The 13,677-nt window shown below is 49.8% G+C and overlaps 1 protein-coding gene across 30 annotated transcripts in view; it reads right to left on the reverse strand.

The window, feature by feature from the left end:
* Nucleotides 1-13,677, reverse strand: part of Camk2g (calcium/calmodulin dependent protein kinase II gamma) — a 61,554-nt gene that overhangs the window by 25,120 nt on the left and 22,757 nt on the right. For all 30 annotated transcript variants that reach the window (XM_063238667.1, XM_063238663.1, XM_063238664.1 and 27 more), the window contains 7 exons: nt 8,992-9,046; nt 8,141-8,206; nt 4,922-4,994; nt 4,672-4,774; nt 4,155-4,238; nt 3,612-3,706; nt 2,866-2,988 (listed from right to left, as the gene is read on the reverse strand). In XM_063238667.1, the coding sequence (XP_063094737.1) occupies nt 2,866-2,988; nt 3,612-3,706; nt 4,155-4,238; nt 4,672-4,774; nt 4,922-4,994; nt 8,141-8,206; nt 8,992-9,046 (599 nt within the window). The remainder of the gene's footprint in view (nt 1-2,865; nt 2,989-3,611; nt 3,707-4,154; nt 4,239-4,671; nt 4,775-4,921; nt 4,995-8,140; nt 8,207-8,991; nt 9,047-13,677) is intronic.

Consider the following 13,677-nt stretch of genomic DNA (forward strand, 5'->3'; position numbering starts at 1 on the left):
TTCGTTGATGACTTAAGGTCACCCATACAGCATCAATTACTACATAAGAGCGTTACACAGTGATATCCACAGGGCTGGAGACACAGGGTGGGGCCTCGGAAGATGACCTAGGATATAGCACTTTCCCAGTTCACAAGTGGCTGTTTTAAGTGGCTCCGCACCCCCTTTGCTATTGCTATCTTGGCCAGCCTGTCAGGAAAACACTAGGACCCACATCCTGGTGCCCACAGTCTCTGCCCCGAACCGACCTCTCCCTTTCCTGGCTGCTTAAACAACCTCCCTGTCTCCTCTCCTTTTCCCAAGTTTCTCATCCTACTTCCCGCTCCTCGGTGTAAACTTCCCCACACAGAGACAAGCAGGTGCCAGGCACACACTGCTTCCATTCCAGCACTGGCCCACAAGAAGCTCATCTCCGCCCTCCACAGCCTAATCCCTGATCCTCAGACCCAGCGTGGGCCCCTGGAGCCGGCTGAGGTCACAGAAGTCCTTCTCTCTCCTTGCTGTCAGATCTGTGCTCCTCAACTAGCCAATATTCTCAACCCTTCCTCCGGACCAGATTCCTTTCTATGGTCTACATGTTACATTCAAAATTGTCCTCCAACAAAATCATTTAACAAATGGAGCTGGAGTACATTACATCAAGTGAAATAAACCAGATGCAAAGAGACAGGTAGCCGAGGCTCTCTCTCAGACGTGGAAGTTTAAAGGAGAAAAATGTCCTTCTGAATGCAGAAGTGAAGGTGAGATGTTGGAGGGTGGAGAGAAAGAGGCCAGATCTGAGCAGTGCATGCTGCATGCAGGTCCTAAGGGGGTTAGCACAAGGAACCCCTTAACATGTGCAAGAACAGGAACTAACCAAAAATGAAATGAAATAAAGGAAAAAGCTCTCTGCCCCTGCCACCTCCTCTAAGGACGTCATCTCTTTCCCCTCACTGCCTGGCTCCCGTGTCCTTCCTCAGTCCTGCTCCTCTCCTGTGTCTCATGCCACTGCTTCTGTCTGCAAAATGACACAACGGTGGGCTCCTGCTGGTCAGAACCCAGGTACCCTCTGCCATCTTCACCAGGGACTCTCCTGCGGTGCCCAGTGACTAATGCTCCTGCAGGAGGGCCCTTGCTTCTTGGCGTTTGCACCTTCCACTCGATTCCTCTCTGACTATGCAAGTTGTCAGCCTCAGTCCCTTTTGCTGGCACGTGGGAACTTAAATGATGGTATTTAGTCACCGATTCTTCTTTTACTGAAGCAACACAAGCCCACAGTAAGAGTCTGAACAGTGTAGGAACAATCCCATCTATTTCTACAGCTTCCATATCACCTATGCAGAAATGACTACAACGTGCATTTTCCATTTTTCACACCTTTTCTAAGCTCTATGTAACGTCTTTTTTTCTTTTCTTTTCTTTTTACAGTGCTAGGGATAGAACTCAGGGCTTCACAGATACCTGGCAAGTTTCTCCTGTGGAGCCACATCCTTAGACCACACAGGCATATTTTTAACTGCCTCCTGGCTACAGACCCCTTGATGCCGCACTCAGTGAGCACAAAACAAAGTCATCACATCTGGGTAACGAATAGTACAACCTTCTGCTCAGTGACCATCTCAAAACCTGGGAGTCCCCCTAGGTCCCCATCTCTCTACATACAACTGGTCATGAAATCCTCTGCATTTCATGTCCCAAGCATCTATTAATCTGCTTACCATCCTCAGCTCTGCTTCCTCTCTGCCCTGGGCCGAGACCCCACTGCCTAGACCCCCCGTCTGGGCAGCTTAGACAGCTCCAACAGCTGCCTGAGCTCTCTGCCTCCAGCCTCTTTCCTCACTGGTTCCATTTTCCACACAGCTTCCAAAGTGATCTTTCTTAAATGCAAATTTCATAGTCTCTTAAAAACCCTTATATAGTTTCCTATGCTTTCAGAATAAAATCCCAATTCCTCAGGCAGAAACTTGTATGTCATGGAATCTTTCTTGGCCTCCTCGTCTCGCATTCCTATAGTCATAGCCTCATCAGCAACCAAACTACTTAACATTCTTCAACTCAACAATTTCCCATGGCCTCTTGCTCTGGGCCATGCTAACCTCTTGTCTGCAGAGTGACATCTTGGGGAACTGTTAGTCATCTGCCAAGAAGCAAGACAGGGGTCACTTTCCCCACGAAGCCTTCAGTGACCCCACTGCCTATCAGGGAGAGTGGGAAGTTTTGCACTCCTGTTGGCTACTTTCGATTACTGTCCCACTGTAGCACAGCTGCCTGTTTGAGCTCTGTCTCCCCACATCGGTGGGGCAGGGACCATGCTGCATTCATCTTTGTATTCCCAGCACCTGCCTGGTGACCAGCATCAAAGAGGCATTTAGTAAACACAGGAATGGACAAATAACAGAAGTATTATAGTTGTTAGGATGGCTAACTACCAAATCCTCTGTGTCGGAAAAAAACATGTAAGAAAACACAGCATGTTGACCATACTGCAGCCTAGGGGTGTCTTCCAGCCCAGGAGCTTCTAGAGTGAGCTTCAAAGTCCTCTTAGCAACAGTCATGGTACCGGGAGAGTCACAGGAGAGGTGGGACTTCCCCTTGGGGTCTGTCAGCTGCTTTCTAAATCCTCAGCTACCCGAATCTGCAGGAGTCAACCTGAGCCCTCAACTCAAGAACACAGCCTCAGAGCATCAAGTGTGGGAAACACCAGCAAAGGCCTGTGAGCCCCTCTGTCTGAGCCCCCCAGTGACATTCATCGACCTTGGCCTCCACTTGGCCTGCCACTTGAAGCCCAGGGTGAGTCTCTGCTGGTAAAAATATGAATAAGGAGGGCACCAAGGGCAATGTGGAGGGCCATCCCCGAGCTCCAAGACAGGTAGTGAAGAAACTTACGCAGACCCATGGGTGCTTGAGAGCCTGGTCAGCTGTGATACGCTTTGCTGGGTTTATGGTCAGCATCTGGTTGATCAAGTTCTTGGCTTCAGGAGTTACCGTGTCCCATTCTGGTGATGGAAACTAAGGAGCAGGAACAGGGAGAGGCAGGATATGAAACCTGTGCCTCACCCTGAGATGCAGGCTGTCTTCATTTCAGCTCCTATCACTGGGATACTGTACTGTACCCAAGGCTGCCTGACAGGGACGTGGGGAAGCCCAGGGAGTGTCACAGAACCTGTGTCAACTTAAAGACTGGAAAAGAAGACAGAATGGCCATAGTGCCAGCATCAGATCAGAGCAGCCAGGCAACTGCAGCACACCCTGCTTCAACTCCATCTCTCTATCCAGGAGCAAAGAGGCGCGCTGTGTGCCCAAGGCACCACCGCATGGCAGGAGCCTCTGGACTTCTCAGCTCTGTACATCATGCAGCTTCTCCATTCTTCACAATAAACGTTAAAGAGCTTCAGTAGGTTTTTTACATTTATAGTTACGAAGAATGATGTTTAAAAAAAAAAAGCAGTCCCACCCAAAAAAGGTGGTAAGAATTAAGTCTTATATACCGATCCCTAGGTGCTTGAAGTCCCTTTCACACTCCTATATCACATGACGCACTAATCACGCCCCCTCCCTTGGACAGAGCTAGAGGAGCAGGAAATCTGCCCCTCCTGATGTGCTTGCCGGGCTCTCAGCAAACCAGTCCTTACATCGTAGGCTCCGGCCTTGATCTGCTGATACAGCTTGTGCTGATCCTCATCCCAGAAGGGAGGGTAGCCCACCAGGAGGATATACAGGATGACCCCTATGAGACAGAACACACAGGTCGCTGGGGTCAGTCACCTCCTTCCCCAAGGAGCAAAGAAAAGCCATGCAGGGCTCAGAGCTCCCCGGAAAGGCAAGGTCAGCCCGGAGTCAGATGTGGATGCCAGCAGATAAAGCTGTGCCACCAGCCCCTCCTACTGTGCCTCACTCCTCCCATCACCAAGTCGCATCAGAGACTCGCCTCAATCTATCCTCTAAGGCGTGAGCAAATCTTTCTCTCCAAGAAGGATGCAACACAATCCAGGAAGTTACTTGGAGAAGAGGGTGTGATGGGAACAGCCCTCCCAAGGGAACAAGAGCAAACACTGTGATTTCACATACACCAGGCACTTGTGGGACCCGCAAGGAATAGCGATGCCTCTTTCTCGCCATCACTGGAAGCCGAGGGCCCTTAACACGGAAAAGCTGAGGGCGTGGAATGGGCTTACCGCAGGCCCAGATATCCACAGGTTTTCCATAGGGATCTTTCCTCAAGACCTCAGGGGACAAGTAACCTGGGGTGCCAGCAAAACCTGTAGCAGAAGAGAGGGCAGAGGCACACTGAACCCATTTAGTCTCCTAGTAAATCCCTACCAGCAATTTCCCCCAAAACTGTTCTCACGTCTGCTACTTTGGCTACATAAGTTCTCGGCACAAGGGCTGCAAGAAGTGACAGGCTAGGCTTCTTGTACTTCCTGGAATCTAAATAAGAGGGCAAGTCTGGGTGCCTACCGGGAACTCTAACACCTCCCCAGAGGCAGCAAGCACACAATGCTGACAGCAGCTAGACTCACTGTACTGAGTCATGAAGGGCAGGGAGGGATCTCAGTGCCCTCCCACCTTCCTCTACGCTCAGAGGAGGCCATGACCACTACAGGCCTGGCCTCTAGCTCTGAAAGAGGAAGGCAGATCAGGAAGAGGAGGAAGGGCGGGGGTTGCATTCTGAGAAGAGAGGATCACCCTTACCAAACCAGGCCTGCTGCTCTCCCTGCACTTCAATAGCGAGGCCAAAATCAGCCAGTTTGACAGCAGCACCCTTGCATTTACTCGCCAGCAGCAGGTTCTCAGGCTGCAAAAGAAACCGGGGGACCTTGTAAGGTACCTATCCTGAAGCCCAGAGGCTGCACACGCTGCGCCCACACAGTACCACTACCTGGCACCAGGTGGCGCCAACACATCACAAGCGGGAGGCAAGGCAGGCGAGCCCGGGCAGTACCTTCAGATCCCGGTGGACAATGTCATGCTGGTGAATGTGGTTGACACTCTCCAAAATCTGATGTATACAGTGGCTGAAAAAGCAGGAGGATGAGAAATGTCAGTCAAACCATCTCATACATGCTGCGGACTAAAAGCAGATACTAGGTTTACAGAGGTAGACACCATGTAGTTCAACTTACTGTTTTAATGGACAAATAATAATTATATCTCTGGTATGATTACATCACCTAACTGGCGTATCATCTCAAACACGCATTATTTCTTTGTGGTGACAACATTTAACACAGTGAGGCTATTTTGAAATACACTATTGTCACCATAAACCAGAACCTACTCCTCTAATCTGAAACCGTACCTACTGACCAACGCGTCTCTTTTCTCCATCCACACCCACTCCAGTCCCTGCTAATCACCATTCTACTCTTCTCCATGAGATCATCTTTTTTAGATCCCACACAGGAGTGAGATATTTGTCTTTCTGCACCTGGTTTATTTCACTTAACATATTATCCTCTAGGCTCATTCATGTATTATATATGATAGAATTTGTAAAGGCTAAATAGGCTTCTACTATATATATATACATATATATGTAATACAGTCTTTCAAATAGTATTCTATTACGTATTCATATCCATAGATTTATGTAAAACCAATAGACCGCACGCTTAGTATCTGTTCATCTGTTGACAGACATCAGCATCTGTGTATCTTGGTTATTGTAAGTGGTACCACAGTGAATACGAGAGTACAGACATCTCTTCAGCATTCTGATTTCAATTTCTTTGCGTATTTACCCAGTAGCGGGACTGCTGGATCATATGGTAATTCTATTTTTAGTTTTCCTGAGGAATATTCATACAGTTTTCCAAAAAAGGCTGTTCTAATTTATAATACCAACAGTGAATAAAGGTTCCCCTTCCTCCACATTCTTACCAATACTCATTTTACAGGAAAGGAAATGGAGGTCCAGGTACATTAAGTGGTTTTTCCAGAGTCACTCAATAAATGGCAGAGGAGCAACTAGAGCTGAGGTCCCCAGGGCTTCTTCTGGCTGCACAAGTCCAACATGGCCAGTTTGTTTCCCAATGATCAGGAGATGCCCCACACTCCTGGGAAAGACGATCCAACCCCTCCATTTCCACCTTCTTTCCCCATACGGTTTTGTAGTTCCTTTGGGCGCACACATGTGTGGAGGTGCTGTGACTCAAACCCACAGGCCCCCTTTGTGCTTTCACTTTGAGATAGGGTCTCACCAAGTTGCCCAGGCTGGGCTTGAACTTGCCATCCTCCTGTCTCCCAAAGTGCTGGGATTATACGTATGTGTTTCTGCATTTAGTTATAATTTTGTTCTTGGAGAAAAGGCTTTTGCCAGCAATTAAGAAGGGCAGTCCAGCTAAGCCACCAAAGTTGTTTTGGGGATGAGTTTCTTTAAACATTTGTTGAGTATCTCTAAAGCATTATGCTTAGTAGCAGAGAGATGAACAAGACCCAGCAGCTGCTAAAGTTTATCATTGAGGAGAGGAGATTAAAAGTCTCAGAAACAACATACTTGTGGGGGGCTCGATGCAGGGCACCTGAGGAGCATTTATGATGAATCTGCACAGAAAAACTAAGCCAGAGGCACATTCAGCTACTGTTCTCAAAGTAGACAGTCCACTGTGCAAACCCTCCATCCAGCTCTGTGGTCAAACTCCTGGCAGGAAGCACAGGCAGGCTAGAACAGTGGTTCTCACCTGGGCATGAGTTTACCTCCAGGGGACACATGGCATTGCCGGAAGACATTTCTGGTTGTCACACCATGGGGAAAGGAAAGATGCATCTACTGGCCAGGGATGCTTCTAAGTGCCTGACACCCTCACAACCAAAAATGATACAGCCTAAAATGCCAAGGGCACAGGGAAGCCTGAGCTCGAGAACAGATGTCTGGTCACCAGACACCACCAGGTGGGCTGGGGAGGGCTGCAGAGTGTCTGGGCTTTCTGGGGCAGCTGGCCTGTACTTCTGAGTCCTTTCTCTAAAATTTGCTGCTGGGGCTCCTACAAGAGCCAAGGGACCATACCAGGCCCCTAGTGGCCACAGCTTAGGCCTCCCACAGGACAGAGCCCAACGGTAGGCCAAAGAGACTTCAGGCCGAGCTGCAGAGCTGAGTCTCCACAGAAATGTATAATTAGAACACAGCCAGGCTAGCAGAGAGCCTTCTGGCCTAAAATGGCAAAAGTGCAAAGTGTCCCAGCAGAGCCAGGCCAAGCCCACTGGTACAGTCCCCCCTCCCCCAGCTCGGCTTCCAGCTCTCCGGCTGCCTCTTCCCGCCCACAGCCTGGTCCTCCCCTGCTGGCACTGGAATTCTTCTCCCCACTTGAGAATTTTTTCTGAGGCTGAAGCATCTGAAGTTGATCAGCAAACATGGGCCCGCTCAGCACTCAGCACTAAGAAACTCCTGGGGAGGCAGTGCGGGCCCAGGGTGCAGAGGCACCCTGAGCTGCCACCTAAGCCAGATAAGCTAAGGCGGGATGATCAAATCCAGGCTGTAAGGGCACTGCCCTCAGAGAGAAGTGGGGATGGGAGAGCAGGCAGGGCAGGAAAGGCAGGCCAAACCAAGCCCAGGAGGTGGCATTTGGCTCGTCACATGAAGAGCCACTAGGGGTCAGGTGACAATCCCCCAGCTGGACGGTCATATGTTGAAGCTGGTCATTGCGCTCAACAAGGTGACAGAGGCTGCAGGCTCACAAGGTGGCTCCTGGTTTTAGATTCTTTGGGGACAACCATCTTTCCTCTGTCTCTGTCACACCACAGCCTCAGCCCAGGGCCTGGTATGTATAGGAGTTCGCTGAGCTAAAAGAGGGGGAGAGGGCCAGGGATATGGCTCAGTGGCACATTGCCTTCCTGGCTACTGTGAGGTCATGAATTCAATCCACAGTACCAAAAAAAAAAAAAAAAAAAAAAAAAAACGTGGAGGGAGGGTCCTTGGGCATGATGGTACACAGTCACACAAAGAAGAATATTTCTGGGGGGGGGGGCAGGGTAAAGACCTAGAAGAGGCTTTACAAGATATTAATCCAGGTGAATCCTTGCCTTCTAATACTGCCCTCAGAATGGAACCCAAGCCCAGCCCAATTGCTGTCCAGACAAGAGTGTCTCTCATCTGCCCCAGAGACCACTCAAATAGGCACAGTGCTGGCCCCCTGTGGCCAGGACCTCTTTCAATCCATCTCACCTGGCATCTGCTTCACTGTAGTACTCTCTGGCCACAATGTCTTCAAAGAGCTCCCCGCCAGTAACACTGTAATCAACAGGAGAAGAGGTCAGAGGAGGCAGCATCCCTGGACCACCCCAGCGTCCAACAGGTAACAGAGTCATGCTGTAAACAGCTTTCAGAGAAGTCCCAACTCCGTGTGCCCTCCGCCTGTGAGCCCAGCACGTGCTCCACCCTTCAGAGACACTGGGTTTCTCTTTGGGGTGCCATGGGCTCCCCTTCTCCCTGGACATTTGTCTCTATAACCTATGCATTAGTTAACACTCAGGCAGTGGTGAAGAGACAGGCATTAAGGAGAAAATATCCAAGCTACCCCCAAAGTCATAGCTTTGACACCAATGTGAACATGAGCACACAGCTGTCCAAGGAGAGACCGACTACTGAGGTCGAAGAGAAACCATACCACGCACGCAGAAACCCAAACCTGGAGAGGAGTTTCCAGGAGGGAAAGAGCCACTTTTAAGGCATTAAAGTACAACCAAAGTGGAAGAGAGAACAAACGGAGCTCAGTTTACAACTAATAAAAGCTACCTTCAGTTGCCCAGAATTTTTAAGGTCATGCAAAAGGAACAACACACCAAGGAACAAGAGACAAGCACGGGCACAAGGTGCACTGCTGAACAGAAACACAGAAACATCAGAGCAAAGAGACCCCCACGGGCTTCAGGCCAGCTCCCCACCCATCCCCAAAGGAAGTTCACAAGCAAGTCCTTTCCCTCGAGCAAGAGAGGGGCCCAGCAGAGGCTGAGGACCCAGCTTAGCCCTTCCCTAGGCGGCCCTTGAGCCAGCTGCAGGGGAAGAGTGGCACTTACAGGTCAAACACGAGGTAGTGAAACCCTTCTTCAGAAATACTGTCATGGAGGCGCACTGCAAGAGAGGAGATGGGGACAGAGATTAACAGAGAGAAAACTCGGGAGATCCTACGCTTTTCCACAGCGGCTCAACCCCAGCCCTCTCCTGCCAGCCTCACCATGCGCTGCAGGGAAAACAGGTGGCACACCCAGCCCTCCAAACTGCGGCTAACCCAGCCACAGAGTGCGAGACTGGTGCTACCTGCGACTGAGGGAAGAAGGGGCTTCGTGACTGACAACAAGTCAGGATGGAGAAAAAAAGGCAGGAACCTTCACGAGGGACCCGTCCTGGAGAAGGTGCTCCTGGGACACACGCATGCAACAGGATGGCATGGCATGGAGAGCCACGAGACGCGCAAGTCTGGGAGCTCTTGTAGGGGAGAAAGAAGGGACAGACGGAGCCCAGCAGGAAGGCAGGGGAGCAGGGTGACAGCAGGAGGCCCAGGAGGCCACCGGTTTCCACGCGCTTACTCAGTATGTGCGGCTTCATGTTGGGTTCCCGGCCTACACTCCCGATCCCACAAGCACTAGCTGAGCACTACTGTGTGCTGGATCTCAGGCTAGTGATGTATTTAGAAGGGCCAAGCACAGCGTCTGCCTTCAAGGAGTTCATTACACTTAGCTAAGATGAATGTCATTCTTATGTCACAGAAAAGAACCGTGAAAGTCAAGCAATATAAAGACTTTTGCCAAAGACCAAAGAACTAGTAAGTGGTGGTCAGGATGTGAATCCAGGCTTCTCTGGCTCCAGAAGCTGGTCCATATCACTGCTTCCTGTAAGAAACAGGGTACAGCCCACAGAGCTGGCATAAAGTGACAGAGCAGGGGCAAGAGACAGCTCACAAATATACCTGTAACAGCGCCACAGATGGGTCCAGGAGGGCAGGGCATAGAGAAGACCGGAGCAGTTCACCAACATCGAGAAAAGGCTGGCAATAGCATCTGTTCTAATCCCTGCCTCCAAAGCTCTTGGGCAAAAGACCAACCTAATGTCTTCTGAGGTCTCCTACTCAAGCTTCTGCCCACAGAGTTAGCTCTGGGTTAAATGCCAACCCCAGAACATCATTCCAATACAGACACAACTTGCTTTGGCTGCCTGTCCTGATGTTCCTGTCCCTCCCCTCACCTGAGCTCTCTGCAGAAACCTCAGTTCCACAAGCTTCCTGTGTGACCTTTGCTCCAGTCCTAAGGGGTTACAGCTCTCCCGGAGCACTTCAGGAATGGCCTGACGCCAACCCAACTGGTGAGGCGCTCGGATGCAAAGAAAACACATGCCTCCTTGTTGGTGGGCCTAGACAGCTTCCATGTTCAGTGCCAAAGCATCTCCTGAGGGCCGGGAGCCTCCCTACCTTCCCTTCTCACCAAACCACCGGGCTGCCCTGAGGCCCTGAGCCATCGCCACTCTCTCTGCCTGACAATCCTGGACTCAGAGGTCACCGCATCACACTGCCGTCGCTATCTGATCTGCTCCCGTTATTAAACTGTCCACACTTCCCTAGCTCTGCCGATGATGGAGAAGGGCAGAGGAAGGAGCTGCAGCCAGACCCCTCTGTCCTCACCCACCTAACCCCTCGCTTGCAGTCAAGCTCTCCAAAGCCCTGCCGCTTCCCTCCCCACTCTGCTTGTCTGGTCTCAGTCGGTGCCTCATGCTGAGACCTGCTGTGGCTACTCCCCTGCTTCCAAAACGACTTTCCATTTAATTAAAAATTCGCTATTAAAAAGCATTAAAGTGTGTAATACAAATAATCCCCTAGAAATCAGCTGTCCCAGAAGCCAAAGACCAGCTTCATTAGGGAGCTGAGTAACAGCAGCAGGTTGGCGAGCTGACAGGACAGCAGGTAGGAAGCTAACAACTGCTCCCAGGGGAGCCCTGGCCGCTGCCCTGCCTTGAGCCTTGCCTTGCGCCACTCCCTGAGCCCACCAGGCCCAATCCTACCCCAGCCCCTGCACCACAGGCCTGCGTAAAGGGCCAGAGGAGCGGGCACCTAGGCCTTTGCCCGAACACGAAGTGCCCCTTTCCAGGAAGGCCACACACAGAGCCCAGGTGAGAGAGGATTAGTAGAAAAGCAGCAGAGGAAGATTAATCCTGCCAGGCCACCCAGCCCCAGCCCCAGCCCCAGTGGCTTCGATGTGTGCCCAGAGCAAGGTGCCACATACCAAGACAAGGGTAAGAGAGATCTGAATAAGGCATTTTTCTGTTTTATAATTTGTAAAGAAAATTAAAAGGGAACTGGAGACAACAGCAGAAAACTCCACTACTGATCTTTTTGATTTTTTGTTTTGTCTTGAGACAGGGTCTTGCTATGCAGTTCAGGCTGGTCTTGAGCTCACTATGGAGCCCAGGCTGGTCTAGAACTTGCAACAATCCTCTTGCTTCAGCCTCCTGAGTGCTGGGATTACAAGCATGCACCGCTGCACCCAGCTACTGCACCATTCTAAGCATGTCAGATTCTTTTTTTTTTTGAGACAGGTTATTGCTATGTTATCCAAACTGGCCTTGAACTCATGGTGATCCTCCTGCCTCAGCCTTCCGATGCTGGGATTGTAGGCATGTGCCACCATGCTTGGCTGACAGATTCTTGATGATAATGAGTGAATTTATAATAACTGATATTTAGTTGAGTTATTCTATGTGCCAAGCATTGTGCTATGGGCTTCCCATGTGGTATTTCACTGGATTGCCTCATTAATACCCCGGAGGGCTGCTCCTCATGATAACCCCATCTAACAAGAGAGCAAACGGAGGCCCTGAAAGAACCTGCCCAAAGGCATACTGTGAAAGTGGCAGACCTAGGACTTGAAGAACAACTGACAACAAGATTCCTGATGTTGCAGAGTCACTAGGGAATCACTTTGTCCATCCTGTTAGGCAGAGGACTTTCCACCTACCCACCAGCCCTGACCACCCTGAGTAGATCAACAACATCCTGTAGACAGCTGCCCTGAAGCAGGCTCAGTTGTATACACAGCTGTGAAGAGAAAGGGCCCAGCCCTGCTACCATGGTGCTTCCAGGTGACAGGTTTTAACCAGCAATTACACAAATAGGTAATGAAGCATAACTGTGTGGATTGCTGTGAGAAAAAAGTTACAGGGTGCTACGGATGCACACAATAAAATATTCTGACACCCAGCCCATTCCATAGTAATGAGGGCTGGACCAAGCCTATAGACAGGCAGATCCGGGAAAAGAAACACAAAACATTACTCGCATCAGCAATAACCTAATTGCTGCTCTCAAATCAGGGGAAGGAAGGACAGGCCCAAACATCTTTACTTGGTACTTCAGATCTTCACGGACTGAGACCCACAACTCAAATGCTGTGGCGATTTCTAATTCTTCAAAAACCACCTAACAAATCTTGCTCAAAATACTGAAAAAGTGTCACTGTTAAAAATGTCTACTGCAAGCCAGGCATGGTGGCATAGACGTGCAATCCCAGCTACGTGGGAGGCTGAAGCAGAAGGATCACAAATTTGAGCCCAGCCAGGGAAATGTAGCAACTTACAAGACCCTGTTTCAAAATTTAAAAAGGGCTAGTGCAAAACCTGATTTTAATCCCTAGTACCCCCCCTCCACCAAAGCCACCTTTAACCAACAAATCTTTCCTCAAAAACCACCGAAAATGTACACTGTTAAATATGTCGGCAGTGCTGTACTAACCAGTGTTAATTTCCTCATGTTTTGTTTTAAAATTCTGTATTATCGCTTTTCTTCTTTTTTTGCTTTTAAAATTAAAAACAAAAAAAGCTTGTAGCAATCAGGAGGCTGAGGCAAAGAGGGTCCCAAGTTCACACCTAGCCTGGGCAACTTATTGAGACCTTATCTCCAAATAAAAAGGGCTGAGAGTGTAACACAGTGATAGAGTATTACAGACCATGCCCAAGATCCTGGGTTCAATACCAAAAAACCCCAAAACCCACAAGTAAACAACAAAACAAAAAAAAGCTGAGGATGGACCTCAGTGGTAGAGTGTTTATCTAGCACGCATAGAGGCCTAGGTTCAACCCCAGTACTGGGGGTGGGGGAGACGGACCCACAGCAGTGACGTGTGGGAATGTGGTCCCGTTGTCACAGGGGTTTGTGGGGGACTGAGCCTGCACCTCAAGGTCAGCTGCAGCGGGTCTACCTTCCCCCCAGGGACAGGAATTTAGATCAGCCATGATCAATGTTTCCTTTTTCTCTGGAGTTGTTTTTACTATATTTTACTATTCCTGAATGGGCCCTGGGCCCAAGGTAATGGCAGTCTTTCCTGAATAATTCATGAACAGAGCTGGGACTGGGGGTCTGAGAGCTGGAATCTCCGTTTCATTTGCATCATCTCCATTCCCTGGCCTTCTTCATTCACTGAACCCTCTCACAACTCCATGAAGGATCCCAGATGAGAAAACAGAGGCAAGTACATATGGGTTAAGTAACTCACCAGAGATCATGTTTCTAACCGGGAAATCCTAAGTTCCAAACCCAGTGAACCTGACACACACCTTGGCTTCTCCAAGTGTGGACCGTGGACCAGCGGCAGCATCACCTGGGATCTGGGAGACATTAGGACTCGTGGGCCCCAACGCCAGACCCACTAAATCAGGATCTGAATTTTGACATGATCCCTGGCTGATGCATAAGCACATAAAAGTTTGAGAAGGTCTGC

The sequence above is a fragment of the Cavia porcellus genome, unplaced genomic scaffold, assembly GCF_034190915.1.
Source record: "Cavia porcellus strain 051 isolate PalLab524CR breed Dunkin Hartley unplaced genomic scaffold, mCavPor4.1 scaffold_28, whole genome shotgun sequence".
Lineage (NCBI taxonomy): Eukaryota > Metazoa > Chordata > Mammalia > Rodentia > Caviidae > Cavia > Cavia porcellus.